Here is a 19,569-nt window from a genome sequence, read left to right as displayed (position 1 = left end):
CTTTGCTACAGCCACACAGTGCAATTTAGCCTGAACCTGAGGCTTCAAGAAATGGCCGGCGAATACCTGTGCATGGATGACTGGGCAAATGGAAAAGCCGGCAACCTCTGCTGAGCGAAGCAAGTTCTGCATCAGCAGCTCAGAGACAATGTGACTGCCAGAATTTTGGGATGGGGAATCAACAGATGGGATTGTGCCTTGAACTGGAGGTAAATTAAATGATAAACATGACACCCAGAAAGAACCTCTGGTCACGGATCGCATCCAACAACTGCTCCTCGTCAGAGTTCAGTTATTGGGTGATAAAACGACACAGGTTTCCAGAAAGCCATAGCAATGAAGGTTAGAGTCACTCATCTCTGTTATCAGGACCTAAAAACTGGCTGGTATAGGTAGCAGATAATTTGCATGTAAATTAAGAGATGTGTGGCATCTCACCATGTCTGTGTGTTTGCCGCAGGTAGGGATTAAATTTATCCAATGGTGCTCTTTCTGACACTGTCTCAGTCTCGAGTGATTTGCTGGAGATAGTGATCACAGATACTATGAATCACACAACATTAAAGTTCTTTAGCAGATGGGCTCATAACTCAAGATATGTTGTTTGGCCACCCCTCCCCCCTGTCTTTTTAATTTAATAGTGTTTTCTGGTGTGTGGTACTCTTGTTTTCAAAATACACCTCTTCTGCTGAGTTAGGCACAAAGAGAAATGAAAAAAATATAATCTTTCTATTAAATGAGATTACCTCCAATAAAGTATCATAAATGTGTCATTTTGAGGTACTTTAACTTGATTTATATGGCACGTTTCATACATATCTGTAACACAAAGTGCTTCACAGAAATAAAATTAAACAATGTAAATAAAACAAAACTATACAAATAAAACAGGATACCATACATCATAAAGATGTAGCAAACAATTAAAAATGTGGAATGTGTAAAAACATCAAGATCTTATGCTTTCAGTACTCTGTCATTGAAAGGATGCATTTGCATTTTTATGTCACAGCATCACAGTCAGCAGTACAAATCAATTGGTTTTCTGATTCACTTCCATTGCTCAGTGGTCGGGGCATTTTTATGGGTCCCCTGTTCAGTTCAAAACCAACAACATGCATCTTTCAAACGTAGCTGTAAAGCATGGAACTATACCGTTTGGAAAGAGAAGTTACAGTTGCAATGAGAGATACAGTTTCTGTTTTCTGTAAACAATCCTGCAACCTGATTAGATGTAGCTAGCTTTAGTCAGCATCAGTGGTTGAGTAGTGGTTGAGTTGCATCGTTGGGCCACATACAGTGAGCTCCATAATGTTTGGGACATTCTTTTTCTTGATTTTGCTCCGTACTCCACAATTTTTGATTTGTAATCAAACAAATCACATACGACTAAAGTTCAGGTTGTCAGCTTTTGTTAAAGGGTACTTTAACCTCATATGTCTTTGTCCAAAACATTATGAAGCTCCCTGTATATGGCTAATGGCTGCCATTTACTTTTGCGTAGATCACATTTAACTATGAACTATTAATTTTCCTTTTGAACTCAATGGAAAAAATATTCAGGAGAAACAATGCTTGTAGTATCTACTGCATATCTGGCAGCAGCACAGTGGTTTGAGGCTCATTTGATACCTTGGACCCTTGATGACTTAAAGCCATTTAGCCAACAAATGTGTTCCATACTGTATCAGCATAATTTAAAGCTGAATCTAGTCCCACCCCCCAATTCCCATCGAGATCCATTCAAATGCAATGAGTTTTTGTATCACTTGTAGGACAACTTGAAGGGTGGGGGGCAGATGGGTGGGGGGTGAGGGGGTTGTAGTTGTGGATGTGTGGGTGAGTGGGTGTGTGCATGGGGATGTTTTCCATCTGCTGGATGAACATAATATAGTTTTACCCATTCATTTCCTATGGCGGTCATTTTAGACCTGGAACACCACAGGTGTGACAAAGTTGACAAAACCACTCAAAATTAAATGAAAGTGGTGATCAGCGATTTTGTACGTTCAAATGCCTAGTGTGGAGTAAAACATAAGTTCTTGAGGCAATCAGAAGAAAGACACAATATTTATGATTTAGGAAAGTTGTAAATCGGTCAGATTTGACCGGAACACAGGAGGAAGGTTAAAACAGGTAAATTTTACCCAAACACAAAGGTTAGCTATTACATAAGTAGCAAATATTACAGATAATAACATACATAACAGTTCTCTTTGGAGGTACTGGATCAAAATATGAATTCTAACACAATAAAATCTGCAGAATTCTCTTACATTTCCATACATTTGCCTCAACTTGCATTATTGTACGGTCATGAATTAACTGACAGAGGAGGCCCCGTGTGTCTCAATGAATAATAACCGGATGAATCGTTCGTTGCGTGTTTGTTAGAGCGAAGCAGTGCTGCATTAGCTCGGTGCGCAAGTCACCTCGTCCTTCACGGCGCGGGTCGCCTCGGCAGCTGTTTAATGCACCAGTCGTGGGATGCAGGGAGTTCAGGACGCTCGCTGTGATAGGACGAGTGGCCGGTCGAGAAGTTGCTCGCGACTATGCAGCGATTTCTCATGCTCGCTTGAACTCCAGTCAGTGAAACGAATGGGTCTGGGAGCCAGCGTTGTCATAGTCCATCGCTCGCTTCCCATGGTTTTAAATACCTGTTTGTTATGGGGAAAACAACCCTTTGTGTCTAAGAGATATACAGATCGCAGCTATCGTTCTTTGCGGAAAAGGGTGCTGTGTCTTCCTCCCTGACCAGTGCTTTGATGAATGGGACTGCCTGATGAAGCCAGGTCTCTTTTTTATGATGAAACTACAGGGCCTGGCCAAGGTATCACAAGCCATTTAACAGACATGTTTTAAAGAGAAGCTGTAAGGTTAGAGGTTCGCCGATGAGGCCCAACAGATCAACCACCGTGAAATGGTGTTACGTTCACACCAGCGCACCTCAGTCCTCCAGCATGTTCTGCCGCGGGGCCAAGGATCCAAGCGGCCAATTGAGACAGATCGCCTGTACTTGAGCGTCGCAGTGAACCTTGCCTTCCGCTCTGACATTTAAAGGTTTTGAGCCAAAGGAATAAGAGAGTTGAAGAAAAATGAACGGAGCATCAATCAACAGAGGTGCGCCCTCTGCTGGCGGCCCGGGTCATCAAAGCTGCCGCGTTCATCATTCAGCCAATCGATGGTCACCGGGATTGATGGGAGTACCTGACCTGAAAGGGCCTGGGTGCGCATGGAGTACATTGTGTTAGGAGGCGAGGTGAGGCAACCAAACCCCCCAATCCCCCCACTTCCTGGTCAGGAAATCAGTGTTGGGTATTCATCTAAAACACTATTTCAGTAACCTCATGTGTCTGTGAAATGCAAAAAATATGCCCGTGTAAAATTACAAAAATGAATGCAAAGGGAAACTTTATGCAGTTCTCACAAGTGCATTGGCCTTCCTTGGGAGCATGCATTTTGAAAATGCTGTGCGCGTCAGCATGCTGTTCCCCAGGTTTAGTTTCTGCTGAGCCCGTTGTTGTTATGCAGTGTGTGATTAAAATGAACTCCTCTGCGCCCCCTTCATTAGCAAGTGTCAATCATGTTGTCTGGAGGCTGCTTTCGGGAGCCTGTAAACGTATGTAGGCTAATATTTCCATTTTGTTTGGATTCGTTCTGTTTGTTTGTGTGTTTTCAGCAGTTACCACTCCTCCCTGGTGACCTTTGGCCCACACCCTGCCCACATCTTTCCATCTCTCTCTCTCTCTCTCTCTTCTGGAAAATTTAACGTACATTTGACTTTGCTTTTGCAATTGATGTAATTCTGTATATTAATATTATAAGGGCCTCCAATTACTACATAATTACTTCTACTAGGACCGTTGATCTCTAACAGCAGCATTGGGAGTATTATTCAGCAGATGTCCTCTTTATGCACAGTTGATTTTTTTTCTTGTCAAGTCATACTCCTATGCTTTTCTTCTCTATTCTCATCGTTACTGATCTTGGCTTGCGGACGTGTGTGCTTAACTCAAATTTCTGCCCAAGCGAAGTGCTTTTTTCCCTTTGTGCATACTGGCATGGGTGACTTCAGTGGGGAAGTGACAGAAATATGCTTGGGGTGGGGCCGCACTGAAAAGAAGGAGTGGGCCATGGATTTCCGAATTGCATGAATACTGGCTACTAACGCACAGTTTTATGAACATGTAAAGGACGCATTATATAGCGCTTATCCAACGCTACAAGATTTTTTACATGCAATACTGACAACATTTAACCAACTAATTTAATTTTATGTAAATTTTAACCTTTACGTTGAAGGGAACACTATGAAGTTAAATGACATACATGTTGTGACGACCCGGCTCAAGGACCGACACACGAAACGGACACCAGACATTAGTTGAAGGAAATAACAAGTAGTTATTGAGAAAAAGAACAAAACCAAACCAAAACCAAACTAACTATGCCAGTGCCAGTGTCAATTAATCAGTGTGCATGCAGGTGTTGGGTGCGTGAAGTGTCGGGTGTACTAACTAAAGCATAAAAATGTGTACGGGAAAAAATGCAGCAGCGTCTGTGGCAGTCAGGCTTCCAGCTGGTGGAGAGAGAGAGTGAATGCCCATCATCCTTGCCTTCTTAAGGACTGCAAAGAGCTGCGTGCAATCAGGACTGCCACTCCCAACAGAACGCAGCACCCTGGCCAACGAGGGCAAATACAGAGACAGGTGAAAACAAGAGGGGAGGGGCACACGCAAGGCGTGACAATGTACAAAAGAATTTCAATGTCACCTCATTTGGTAGCCCACTACTAATGAATTGTAAATATTGTATGCCCCTGAGATATAGAAACAAACCCCCTTTAAATGTATATATTACCAACTGTTTTATAATTTAGGTCACCCGTGCCTTGTAGCACTGAATAATATGTTTCTACTCAGGAAAAGCAATGGATTGGGAACTCGGAGCAAATTCAAATTTTCCATCTGTAGACATTGATGGGAATGAGCTAATTATTTGCAGTGCTGCTTAGCGTGGCTAACCCAGTTCTGAGTGAAGCAATTGCGTATCTCAAGTGAGGATGTGCATGTGGCAGATGTGTGGGAAGTTTGTCAATTCAGGATCGGGCCCATGAGAACTAACACATATTTTGAAGTGAATTAATAATGGCAGCAAAATTGGCAGAAGTAATTGATTTATTTCAACTCAGCGGGTGTAGAATTGATACGGCCTCGGTGGCCCAGATCGGCCTTTAGTTTTGAGTAGCACTTTGGCTATAAAGATCGTGAAATGCCCTCAGTGCTGACAGTTACTATAAATTATTGCTGGGATCTCAGAAAGGCACTTCATCCTCAGAAAATAGGGAAAGATATTTCCCCTTTACTTGACGACCTATCAACATAGCCTGCAGTACTTCATGGATATTTCATTGGTAAGCCTTAAGGGTGAGCCTGATTGAAATTTCACACTTTTTGTTAATCGACTGAATGCTAATGTTTATGGTCGCCATTCTTTTTATGTTTTGTTTAGGAATGCAAAGTGTTGTTTAAGAATGAATAACAACACGATCTGCAAATTCGTTATGATCACAAGCAAGTAAAACATGGAGCAGTGCATTCTGGGATTTGTTCTGAGAGTTAAATCAGAGCAAAGGACTGAGAGAGCTAAACTCCAGATTATACTGATGAAGTAGTATTCTGGTTTGAAGGGGAGTCGGTGGATTCTGTCCAACATTGTAACACATAAGCTGTTTTGCTCACAAACTGAGTCATTCTTTTGGAATAGTATGTCTGTATTGCCTCGGTGGTCAAGAAAATGTTCTCTTGAAAACGCAAACATGACAATAAGTGAGTTCTGTGAAAATGTTGTTTAATATGACACAGTGCTTTGTGCTGAATGTTTATGAAACAGGTTTGACATTTGTTCAGGGAGTTATCTCACTGGATTACTTAACAAATTTATTCATGCTGTCACATCTTTTTTAACATGGCCATTACATCGATTGGGTGGTAGACATTCTCCTTACTTTAAAGCCAGTTCTCTCTCCATTGGATTGTATCATGACGTAAGTATCTTGTTAGACTATCCTCCATCTTAGGTTGAATAGATAAATATTTAAAAAATATATATTAAAAATAGCTTTCACATTCAGTGTGGCCTTAACTGTACTTTTACTTTTTTATGATGAAAACACTATGCTTATAAATAAATGCATATTTATGTAGTATAACCTACAGTATTTTATTGAGTGTTTATTTTAAATGCACTCTTGTTACAACTCGTGCCCATGTTGCAATATGGCATTTAATTACTGTTTCGGCGAATGGCTCAAAATTAACACAGTTCTTTTGAGGAGATAGCTTGGAGTTTGTACGGGTTCTCTGGTTTTTAAAGAAGTAATGACAGACTGTGCAGATTTTTGGGAATAACTGTAGCCTACCTTGGGTGCACCAGTCATTAATTTTTATGATTCTGATTGCTGATTTTTAACAGAAAAGTTATCTAACTGGATTACTTAATGAATTTATTCATGCTGTCACATTTTCATATTTATATTAACTATTTTGATGTGCCCCACAGATTGCGCATGGACTCTGCTCACATTATAAAACCAGAATAGGCCTACAGATCGGCCAGAATCTGCCAGTCAACAATTGTGTGTTATGGAGCCGAAACCAGCCGGTTCTGATCCACGCCCATTCGGTGCACCCCTAGCCTGTAGGCTACCTGTGCATGCATTCTGGAATTGGCAGAAAACTTTGAAGGAACAATTGTGATTGGTCATTTGAAATTTGGGAAAGATAGAGAGAAAACTCTATGAACAACTGCATGCCATTCATTCACCTTCAAAATAATGAAGAATTAAAAGAATGGCATACATTACTGACAATTGGCAGACAGTGCTATCCAGAGCAGCTTACAGCAACAACACAGGTGCATAAATGAGTGCAGTGCAGTTGTGCTGTGTAACCTGAGTGTTTTTCTTCCCACTTGGGAGTTTTTTTTTTTTTTACCTTGTTGGATTTTTTGGCAGTTCTGGCTTGGTCATATTCTTTTATATTTTCTATTTTTCCTGTGAAACTTTTGCAAAAAGTGCTACGAAATAAAACTGAATTGAACTGAATAGTCCTAAGAGAGAGTGAAGTTTAGAATTAACTAATAATGCAGAATGATGTTTTCTGTTAAATAGAAGGTGAATTGATAACAGTTAATCACTCAATCTAAGGACTATATATAACTTGCCGAGTTACAATAAAATATTGGAGAAAAGTACAATACATTTGTTCAGTTAATCTTCTGTCGATTGTGTCTCATCTGAGGCATCCTTTTCTTTTTATTTTTTTGGTCCCTGTTTCATATTTTCCTCCATGTCATTGCAGGTCTGTCTCCAATGGTGATATCAGTAAATGCAAATCTTGTCCTAGTTAGCGTGGATTGGTCAAACCGTTTTTGGGAGTGCATTTCTGGTATCTGTCCCTAGTATTTTTTTTTGTTATTGAGTGTCCTGTTTCTCTTTACTGCTATAGGCTGCCTGGCTTATCGAATGTCAGCACATTCTCTGTCCTGCTATTGTGCAGACACACTCTAGGTTTGATTTGTCCCTGTTTTCCTATAACATGAACTCACAGATAAAACATGGTCCTGTGTTTCGACGCCTATCTTCTACTTTGCCTCTAGTTACAGTGTATTATCAGTCTACGCCTTAGCAGAAGACTGGAAAGACACTGTGTTTCAGTATCCATGCAACAATATACTGTGACCTGTTGGTCTGGTGTTCTGCACAACCTTATTAATTCTGTATATAATGATTTGGAACACATACTGTATACCCCCTTCCCTTTACCCACCTACCAATGGTTTGTATACATTCTTAATGATATGTATTGTTTAGATTAAGTTTATATTAATAAAAAATCTTTACAGTACATATGCATACATTGGGTATTGGTAAGCACCAGTATATTGGGAACATTAAAGTGGCTATTAAATATTTGATATTTGTATTTTGTATTTTGAGGCTCAGTGTAATATGTTGTATTTGCATTTGTAGAGAAATTATTTTGTTATTTGAAAAATAATTTGGATGCGAGAAACTGAGAGGCTGTCCGTACGGTATTGACATGATGAAAAATTAGACGGTCAAATCGCCTTTGAGTTCATAACAGATCTTACTGTTGATGGTAACCTCTTTACCCCAGCTCCTCTGTACAGTCAGCTCTTCGTCCTAGCAGAGCTGAGATCTGAGGGAGTTGACCCCAGTTAAATGTATTGGATGGCGTCTGGCGTGTAGCGTTCTTTGCGTATTACGTATTGATTTATCCCCTGCTGGCTCAGCTGGGGGAGGTGTGTGCGAGCACGTGATCAAGAGAAAAGGCCCTATATCTCCCTCTGTGACAGAGTGCAGCGAGGGATTTGGCCTGCTTGAATAAGCCGAGAAATTCCTCCTGATAACGTTTGAGGCAAATGCGAAAAATCAGGTGAATGAGGCGAGAAAGCAGGCTGGTGGAATGTGTTTTGCAGCTCTTTGTTGATGTCCTTGGTGTGAGTGTTGCGATTCTGTGACTTCTGATCATGAAGTTGCCATGGTTTCTTTGTCTCGGTCTTTGATGCTGCTGTTTTTCTGAGTCTCCCTGATAGCTTCATCCTGATGGCTGTCACCCTGTATAGTGCAGCTCATCTGCTTTTCATATAATATAGCCAATGTGTTTTCAAAGGCATACTTCATCATTTAAACGAATGCCCTATGCACTGTGGTTTGCATTGTTATCACTCCATCTATGTATGTCACTGTGTATTCTATGCTGCCCATAAGTGCTTGTTCCTCTCATTGGTGGAGAAGTATTACAATCATATTTGTAGGCCAGGCCCATTACTGTAGGAGACTCCATCAGTTCAGGAGAGAAACCTGACATAGTTCCTATAATTTCATTTCCCTCGTAAGTTATAGATGTTTGTAATATAGCTGTACAATATATGTAAATACTTGTGCCTTTTAATGCCTTACTCTGTTTTATTGTGTGGATGCTGCTTATTTATTCAGACACCATATGCATCTACGCAATCCTATTTTTCCCTTTCAGTCTCTGTGAATTTATACATCAGCCAGTTCTGCACGAAGGGCCCTAGACAGGTCTGCTGTATGTGAACAACAAAATGTATTATAGACCATGAGTGATGACATTAAAACCATAAGTGATTTATTTAATCAGCAGATTAATTTTTTTAGAGACAGGTTTTCCTGACGATTGCATTGTGTGGTGAAGTACTGGAACAATAGAAATTCTGGGTCTTCTGACTTTTTCCAACCCAACAATAAATGGCACATTTATATTCCACACACAGTAGGCAGAATTTGGAGGAAAGAGGGGTGGGGAACCTACCCCAATCCACTGTAACTGCATATTTGGCAATGGTCCTGGCACACCTTGGGTGACACAGTAGCTTCCAGCTACGGCTTTATTCGTTCCCACTGAGGGCTGGCGTTACAGTCTGCAGGCCTACTGGTTCTCTGCCCACACCTCTCCCAGGATCTCTACCTCCACTGCTCCCTTTGCACTGCACCTCTCCTAGCTCATCCTCCCTTCTTTCCTTCTGTTCTCTCAGTTCGAGACTGGCTCGCCGCTAATCTCTTTTTAATGGAATCTGAGGTGCGTTCTTTTAATTCAGATTCACAGCAGAGGGCATTCTTTTTTGTGAATCTGAGTGAATGTGCTCTGTGTCCCAATCTCATCCGCTTTTGAACACTTTCCATTCTTTAAGGATACATTGTTGATTACAATACACCGGATTAGCTTAAAGCTAACTAATTTCCCCAAAGGTTTTTGCTATATGTACATGAAGTAATTGGATGTGTATGTGGTAAGTAATGAAATTCTTGAAAAGGTGTATATATTACAAGAGTTATGGAATATGCATGACTGTGACGTGAATCTTTTTGGAACCATCCAATGATTTGTCGTTGCCAGTGCAAGATATAGTGCCATACCTCTGTACACTCTTTAATGTAAATGGCTGCGTTTCTTCCAGAGTCTTGGTTTATATTCTGCTGTCTTTTTACAATTCTTCAGCAAAATTATTTTGGGGTGTTTGTGCCATGCCTCGTGCCAAGCTCAAAATTTTTATTGAGAAAAGATTCAGGTTGTCTTTTTGTAAGCGTGATTCTGCAGGTACTGAGCTGATTTCTTTCCAGTTTCTTTGTACTACCAACTTCAACTTCTTCGAAATGCCACAAGCTGTTTTCCAAGTGTGTTACACAAGAGATTTTGCTTCCCCGACTTGAAACTCTTTCACACCAAAGTCAGTGAAGAAATGGTTCCCAATCACATATTCACTGCATATTGTTCCCCTAAGCAGGATTTACAAAATATATTCTGAACTTAACTGCAAAACAAAGAGAAAGTAATTATTCTGAAGAGAATTGGAAATTGGAACAAAGTTTGTTTTTTCCTGGAGTTTATTTTAAGGCACAGATATGGACTTCTTTTCTGGAAGGCAGTCTTTTGAAAGTCTGTACTGGAGAAGTTCAAAGCTTGTCCAGCATTAATAGGGTTGTCATTGCCTGCTGTGCCTTGAGGACTTTGGTTGCCACATTTTGGCGGAGCCAAGCGCATCCAAGGTTTTCTTGGGACATGCCTGCTCAATGCTAACCCTCGGCGCGTGCTTGGCAGCATGGTGATATGTCAATAGGGGTGTGCGATATGACAAACTTAGATCGTGAACGATTATAATTTCTCCACGATCCGCCTTTACAGAGAGATCAGAGCAGAGATCAGATCAGAGTTGGTGACAGCGTTCACCAACACTGCTAGCAGACTTCCTTTTACTGGCCCCTCCCACCCCATTGATAACAAAGACACACCAATTAACCAATAGCATAATACATGGTAGGTGGTACCTATAAATATGCAATATTGGATTGAATACCTGTTTACTTGATTGGCAAATCTTTTATAATACCCATATAACGTGAAAACATACCGCAGCATGGCTGACACAGACAAAGAGTTTAGTTTCTGAAAAAAGTTCAATTTCTGTAATATGGTGCTGGTTTTGATTTGCCAAGTCCGACAGTGCTCAAAGCACAGCCATTTGCACAGTTTGCACATGTTAGGTTTGAACACTGGATGGAAATACAGCAAACCCTTCTAATCACCTGAACAGAAAGCACCCAAAAGAGCTCGCGGAGAGTTTAGCATACGCAGATCTCACGCTTGTGCATCCAGCTCAGCCACATCTGGAAGCTGCGCTTTTTGAAACTGATTCATTTATTAAAATCCCTGAATTCCTTCCCTTTCAGACTTTTTTGTTATTGTTATTGTTAAGTTGTTATTGTTTTGCAAAAATTTGTTTCGTGATATAACCTAAAAAAAATTGTGATATATTTTGGCCGTATCACCCACCCCTGTATGTCAAACAATTCAGTCATCCTTTCTGCTTCCACAAAGTTGTTCAGAGGTCATTTGCAGATGTGTATAATACAAGTGTTTCTAAATGAAAAAGCTTTAGTTGTATTTCCCTGTGCGCTCTGGATAGAACCAATGAATGGAGGAATGGAGGTGAGATAGATTTGTTGAAATCAATCACATCTGTTTGGCTACTCTGCTTCTTTGAATAGAAGTGTGCCAAGTGTAACATGACCTTTGAGAGTCCTGCCATCTCTTCCACAAACGCTTTTAAGCCTTGATTAATCGTGCCCCGACATTAGCGTTGGTCTTGTTATTAGCAGCAAGGCAGTGCATTTGTTGATTTTCCCTAATCGAAAATGACAGTGAACAGCATCTGTATATCCGTGCTGCTTGCTGTGAGGTCGACCGGACGTTTGGCAGGTGTCTGTGGTTTTTCAGAAAAACTGAAACGTTTTGCCGTACACGATAAAACACAGAAAAAACATCAAGGGCAAGGAGCCAAACAAGTGTAGCGCGAACCTGGCAGTGCCGTGGTCTCAATTTCCTGTCCAGATTGTGTCACTCTCTTCCCTTCACCGTCCTTGAGTCTCCTTCTAAGCTCGATTAATGACGTTCGGTTGATGGTTGACTGTCTGGTCAACCTCTACATATGATGGTAGCCAGCTTCTTTCTCATAAATGCCGATTTTATGTTCAATTTATATAGGGAGCCATTTCATACTACCTATAGCTAGTAAGACATATTGCTGCACTGTACATGGTCTTGTATAGGCATATCATGGATAGGACTATGCATTAGGCGAGCTAACTGACTTGATTCCAGCACGACAGCTGTCGCTACTACCTCCTGCCATGGTTGTCTGTCCACAGGAAGCCTGACTGATGGCAGTTGCTTTTTGAACTCTTTCAATATGCTACAACCCCCCTTGCTATTTCGATTGCAGACACATCTTATCCAGGGAAAATTGAAATTCAGCTGCATTGACTGTGTGGGCATGTTAGCCGTTTCTGACTATCTTTGCCAGTTCCCCTTTAAATCAAGACCTGAGGCAAGCATGCTAATACAGTTTAGACCTGACTATTCAGCTCTGGTTTATTGGAGGGCTGGCTTGTCCAGTATGTCACATTGAATTTTTTGTGTGCTTGTCTTGCTCTCATTTGTGCATGTGGAGGAATAGGTAAGAACAGTATTGTAAAAATCAGAGAGGCAGTGACATATTTAATTCCTAGGTGCTCTGACAATACATTCGTTTGGGTGGAGTTGTGGGAAGGAAAAGGAGAGGACTTAGACTGAATCCGTTTATGCAGTCCTTGACATTCTGCTCTGCTCACTTGTATTTTTTTGCATAGCAATTCAAGCCTCTTTCTCCTTTTTAATCAGTAGGGGCCACTTCATGTGGGCTTTTCTTGCGAACACTGTGGCAGTATAGGAAATATTACATTTTTTCATTTTATTGTTATCACATTCACACATGGAAACCATGGAAAGGGAGTGTTATCCATAACATAATCCGCTCTCCCTCCCCCACTCTCTTCCTCTCACCACCACCTGGAACTGAGACGTGTTGGTCAAAATGTTCTTTTCCCCAAATCTGAATGCTTACTGGCTACCGGGTGGCCACTGTGGCTCCTCCCGGAAGCCCCCGGAAACCCCGCCCTCTACTTGCCAACCATCCCATATGCTACCCCCGTTGCCCCCATCCCCCACTGACAGAGCAGGTGGCCAGCTTCAGGAAGACTGAGCTCCTTTGGTGTTTCCCAACACTTGGTTGGTCATGATTGCAGTGCCGTAATACTCTTGCACCACAGAACCGGAGGCCCCATAGACAGAGGCCATTCATGCTGAGTTGGAAAGACTTTTTAAACTGTGCGCACTCATTAGACTGAGAGAACAGAAGACAACCTTAGAGCAGTATTTTAGTGGAAAAAAGAGCTTTGAATTTATTTTGCCTGGTTGTTGAAAATCTTTGCATTTTGCGTGGGTTGACCATGAATAGACTGCACAGCAGTATTCTGTGCATAGTTGCACAGCGTGAACTTTTCCAAGATGTTAGTCATGTGCATGCGCTGTACAGTAAAATATCCTGCGTATTGGCATTTGCTGAGAGAGTGAAATGCCATTACATTTTAATTGTCTGAAGAGCAAATGTCCCGTTAACTTCAACGGATGACTACCGTGGGCACAGTTTGCGAGTTGTGTGCTTTGCCTTCGTAATAGGAAAAGGTAAGCTTTCTGTATGCAAATTAAAAGCACTTTGCATTGTCTGACATTAGCTGGATATACCTTGAGAGTTAAACAGACACTAGCTGTAGAATATGTGACAGGCTTGCCAATAATTGTAATTAATAAAAGATCCCCCATGCGCAAGTGTTGAGAATGTCTAAAAGCACAGGCTGGGAATGGATATGGCAGTGCAGTGTGGACAGGTTCCAGCATGCCATCAGTTCTATCATGGAAGGCTGAAAACTCTGCCAGGCCATTAGACATCTGAATCAGAAACGTGAACCGTTTCCCATGCTGAAGGTGACATTGGTACTCTGATATTTTTTAAATCTTGCAGAAACTACCCTTACCTTTTCTTTGTTGTTTTCTGGGCAACAGTGTAGGGTAGTGGTTGGAGGACTGGAGTGATTGTTACATCAGCATTATAATGTTCAGTTAAGAACATTTGTGATCTTATACCTTAAAGCATTACTGCACTGCTATTTAGCTATGGCTTTTAAGGGTCCAACCTTCAGTTATGAGGTTAAGGGTTTGCTTCCAGTTAGCACTCTTGCATGTTATTTTCCAACTATGGAGTGTTATTACAGTTGTAAACATAATGTGTGAATATTTACCGTTTGTAGATGCTTATTTTTTCCTTTATACCTACAGTATGGCCTTTATCCTTGGCCCTATTTCTTCTTTTTCTGCTTCTGATTTTTCTTCTTCTTCTTTTTCTCAATAGCACCTTCTAGGAACAGAGGTCTGCTTTAGGTTATGTTGTTGCTTTAGAGCTGTTTCCTTCACCGTAGCCTTTTAAAATTTTCATTAGCATAGCAATGATTCAAGTTTAAAATCAAAGCTGCATGAATATGTGCAAAACACTTTTTGTAGTTATTTGGCTTGAAGAGGACTTCATTGGTAAGATGTCTAATTAAACCAAGTGCCGAAAATCTTGCAAAATAATTAGCAAAATGGCATCATAATGCAGATTTACTTTAAACTGTAATAATCATAAAATATCAATGTGCTATGTAAGTGCTGTGGAGAGTGCTTAGATTCCCTTTTAGAAAATGCCTGTTTAGAAAATATGCTTTCCTCCAAATGGGATATAAATGTTCACAGAATGTGACATGGTGGATGCATAGGACTTAGGTTAGCCACCTCAAGTGATGAACAGATGCCTCTTAACACTGTTCTGCATTTCTCTGCTTCTGCCAGATGACGGGAGTTATGAAGGGTCAGCGCCGAGCTCTCTCCGCCAGGACCCCTCCCCCTCGGTTGTCCCCTCTCACCTTTTGGCCGGCTTTTCTCCGGAAGATTCATCGGCGGCAGCGGAGATCGCGAGGAGGCAGCCTGCCTTCTCGTCCATACTCACCATGCTCGCCAGCATGGTCCAGAGGCCCCAGTCTTTAGTGCAGTCGCTTCCCCCTGCAGCCACTTCCAGCAACGACATCCAGGCTGACCACTGGCCTTCGGAGAACCAAACCGGAGAAGCGCTGCCTTTGTCTTCAGGGCCCGCGGCAACCGGCATTCCATCTTCAATCTCAGGTCTGTTTACCAGCATCCATCCACAGAGTTCTAGATTAGGATACAACTCTTTCCCATTTCTGCCCTTCTACCATTTTGAGAATCTGCATGGATATGACCATTATCATCACATGATGATGTTGTCATTGACAGCCATCTAATTTTATAAGCATCTAATCTCACTTGCCTCAATTCCACTGTTAGCTCACTGTAGTCATTTCAAAGGAAATAGTTTTTAATACTAGCTGAGCCATTATGAACAATTATTTTGACCTCTCACCTTACATAAATGAATTGGTATATACAGTATAGTTCAACTCACAATCTACAAAACAGTATTATAAATGCAACTTTGGAATGAACTTTCAATCCAAAGGGACAAATATGACACCAGCTATGGCAGAAACATTAAAAGATATGGTTCTCGTATGCTGAAGAATATGTATTATCCGCTGAGTAAAATAAATTCAAGTAGAATATCAACTGTAACTATAATAACGTTACTTAGTTTGTCATTGGATTTGCCATCCATGTTGGATATAACCTTGACGTTAGAACATACAGTATTATTTTATACTAGCTCAGGTTCTCTCTCCAGTAAAAAAAACAAGGACTACAGCTGAGAAAGAATTCACCTCAAGTCCACCTTTACTATGAGGTAATAAAACCAGTACCCTTGCTAGTTTCATTGCTCACATAACAGTGATGGATTGGAGGGCAGGTCCAGAAAAGGCAGCTCTCAGCTCTTCCACATCAACCCTTGACAGATTCCCTACCCTCAGGCACAGAGCACACGTTAGGACTGCCGGCACGTGCCTCAGTCTCATCATACCAAAGCCGAAGGCCAATCAGGAGGGATGTTATCTAAACCCCCCCCTCCCCACCTTCGGGTTCCTTGTCTGTGTCCATCAATCCGTCCACAACAAGAGTGAAATTTATTTTTCTTTCAGATAGCTACACCACACTGAAATCTCTGTGGCCAGGCCACTAATGATGTCTCGCCTCTGTCAGTTGATTCTTTTTTTAAAAAGTCCTTCACTTTGTCGCTTCTTTCTTCTTCCTGTGTGATGCCAGCAAGGTTACCTTAAAGACCAAACTACAAGACCAAAGAATTGACAATGAGTACCAATGAGTCATCATCTCTTATTCGACCTTTGGCTCCAGCAAGCTCCGCAGCAAAGCAGGTGGTAACTGATAGCATTTGGATCACATAGTAGTCTCATTAATCACCAAGCCAGCAGAATCTCTGCAACCCACATCTTTGGACACTTTCAGACAAATGTCAGCATCATGTCTGTCTCACACAAATCACTGTGTGACTAGCTGCTATACGCTCCCCAGATTAGTCAAATTTCTTCCTCCTTTACACAAGCAAATGGGGTGATAATCTTTAGAAATGGTATCATTCCATTGACAGGCATTCTCCTGAGTATTAACCATAGTTTGTTTTAAAAACTCATACCCCCTGCTTGCCAGCTCCAGCTCAACTGTATCTCCTCATCCGTTTTCCACTTCTCCCTCTGATGTGGCATGTTCCCTTTCCCTGTGTCCTCTGCCGTTCCAGTTGAAAATATTACCATTTCTCTTTTTGCAGAGGAAACAACAATGAACAAGACCTCTACAGCCGTTGTGTCCCCTCTCACAGCTTCCAAAGAAGCGGAGGTTCCAACCGTAAAGAATGCCACCAACTCACCCCCTTCCCCTGTGAGATATACCTCCACACCCGAAACCACAACCACAACCGCAACCGCACGAGTGAAAACCACCACCACCACTCTCACCACTCAGGAATCTGCAAGAACCACCACCCCTCAGACCACAAGCGTCACCAGCAAGACCACGACCACTGAGGTCACGAGGCCCACAACCATTGCGACGTTGCAGCCGACCACTGTCGCGCAGACGATGCCGACCCAGACCGAGACAACGACCACAGAGCGAACGACCACGACCACGGCCAAAACGTCAACTACTGTTGCGACCCCCACGTTCAGAGTCACTACGCAGACGTTCAAAACGCCCCCTCCTGGACGGAGGGTAGTTGGACTCAATCCCACCCCCACCCCCAAGGTTCCTGCACTGCACTGTAATATATCAGAGAGACTCTGGGTGAAAACAGGTATGGCTGACGGACATGTTCTCATGTACAGGAACATTTGTTCTCATGTACTGTTCTCATCTTAAGGAACTACTGTAGAATTATTGTTCATGCCACAACATTACATTGCATTTGTTTGGCAGACGCTTTTATCCAAAGCAACGTACAACAAGTGCACAATAACATGATTATGTGAACACCTTTTTTTGAAACTCAGCAATGAACTTTGTATGTATTTTTTCTAGGTTCATGTACAGATTTTATTCTATATATGATATCAGGAAAACGGAGAAAGTTGTTATTGCATGCAAGCAGGGGGCTTGACATTACGTTAAATACTCTACAGTGATTTGTTCTCTTAATGGCGGGTGTAGAAAGCTTTACTTTCGCTGTTGTCAAATGTTTTTTTCCTCCTGCAGTTTTGTCCATACATCAAAGGAGAAACCGGCTTGAAAACATGCTGAGACAGAATCTCCCAAAAGCCCTCACACAGGTCCTGCAGAAGGCTCTCAACGACAGCGGTGTCCATGCACAGGTCATTAAGTTGCTCTCTCTCTATCTCTTTCTCCCTCTCTCTCTCTCTCTCTTTCTCTCTCTCTCTCTCTCTCCCTCTCTCTCTACCTCTCCCCCTCTCTCTCTCTCTCTCTCTCTTTCTCTCTCTCTCTCTCCCTCTCCCTCTCTCTCTTTCTTTTTTGCATGAGTGTGCAAGCTGCTTGTGTGATGGCGTCTTTTATGGTGTTTGTTCTGGGACGTATTTACTTATTAACACCTCAGTTAATTGCAGTTTATTCCCCTTCAGACTGTTTTCATGAGTTCACAATTCTAGGCACAAATGCTCGTTGTGCACAAATAACCTGCACATTGAGGATTTGTTTGGCATGGTATTCATTTTATTTGGTATCTAGAGATTTAGCTTCCATATTCCGTCTCGTCTTACACTGCATTTCATGTTCTTCAGGAAATGTGAGTATACTATGAAATGTGAGTATACCATGAGAAATCAGTCACTTAGGGGGAAGGTCCATTACATCCATGAGGGGATTGATGTAAAATGGACCTTTTTGAGATGAGAACGATTTTAAGAGCATGGAATAGGCGGACTATTCCCCAGCAGCAAGGAAACGGTGGTCCGATCCTGATGTGAAAGATGGTATAACTCTAGGGTCTGAGCTCTCTCAAGCTTTTCTGATTACATCAATCCTCCTGGACCCATAAATGATTTCATCCTGGAATTTTTCCAGTCCTTAATACAAAAAGGCTAGCTTGCCAAATTGACGTCACGATAAAGGGAGTTATAAAAATCAGCTGTGGTGAAATGTTAGCGCAGCTAGTGAGCAGGCTAGGCCCTCTCACTTTCATAGCTAAATGAAGTAGTAGCATAGCTCGCAGTCACCCAGCCCTTGGGAGGACAGTGCACAGCAGGAAAAATTGGATAGCTTTTAATGATTCTATAGAGACACGAAGAGATGAGGGGAAAATAAATCACTTGAATGTAAAACTAAAAGAGCATATGAGGGAAGTAATGTCTGTGAATCAATTTTAGTTTTTGAGGAATAAGCTCGTTGTCACGCAGCGGAAATAGGCCGCAGTGTAAAACCCGCACACCGTCTCTGAGTCGGTGTACAGTAATCTCTCCAATTGTGTTTCGAACGAGTGAACGTGCGGGTGCGGTTTCACTCCAGCGACAGATGAAAGATCTCTGAATGGCACGCATGAGTGGGGGTGGGGTGGGGTGGGGGGTTGGCTGGGAGTATGGATTATGAAGGTACTGAATCACAGGAAATTTTGAAGTGCAGTTTCTTGTTAGCTCCAGTGCTTTTGTGAGCAAAATGAATGGTGGCACGATCCATTATATTCCATAAATGGAATCAGTTGTGATGTGTACACAGCATCTTGGCTCACCTAATGTTGAACCGTGAGCATTTTTCACAGGTTTACTAGCCCTACCTATGCTAAATGCAAAACCATATCTCCCAACTCCTTGGCTTTCTATATTCTCTATTTCCCTCTTGCACCCACTGCTGCAACTTTACATTGAAAGATTATGTATTGATTACTACTATTGGATGCGACCCTGATGACCCCTGATATGTATACACTTATGTAATTTGCTCTGGATAAGAACATCTGCCAAGTGGCTCAACCTGAAATGTAAATGCGTTGGTTGATCTCTGTGTGTAGGGTTCTTTGGATATCTTGCTTTAAATGTTTTTCATCTGATGGATAGTCATCTAGTCTTTACCACTGAAATTAATCGTGTGACTGCTTATTTGTCGGATGCGATCAGGATTCTGCCTCAAATTGTTCTTGCTTATACAAAATTAGTGAGCTAGCTCTCTGCAGCTTTTCTAC

At 41.8% G+C, this 19,569-nt stretch overlaps 1 protein-coding gene across 3 annotated transcripts in view; it reads left to right on the top strand.

Annotated features, from left to right (window-relative positions):
• kiaa1549lb (KIAA1549-like b) overlaps window positions 1–19,569 on the top strand; it is a 52,860-nt gene that overhangs the window by 6,441 nt on the left and 26,850 nt on the right. For all 3 annotated transcript variants that reach the window (XM_064336157.1, XM_064336155.1, XM_064336158.1), the window contains exons 2-4: window positions 14,811–15,140; window positions 16,714–17,238; window positions 17,637–17,752. In XM_064336157.1, coding sequence (XP_064192227.1) covers window positions 14,811–15,140; window positions 16,714–17,238; window positions 17,637–17,752 — 971 coding nt within the window. The remainder of the gene's footprint in view (window positions 1–14,810; window positions 15,141–16,713; window positions 17,239–17,636; window positions 17,753–19,569) is intronic.

Source organism: Anguilla rostrata, chromosome 5, assembly GCF_018555375.3.
Source record: "Anguilla rostrata isolate EN2019 chromosome 5, ASM1855537v3, whole genome shotgun sequence".
NCBI classification, from domain to species: Eukaryota; Metazoa; Chordata; class Actinopteri; order Anguilliformes; family Anguillidae; genus Anguilla; species Anguilla rostrata.
Note: the sequence above shows the minus strand (reverse complement) of the source record. Positions and strands in the feature narration are given on the sequence as shown.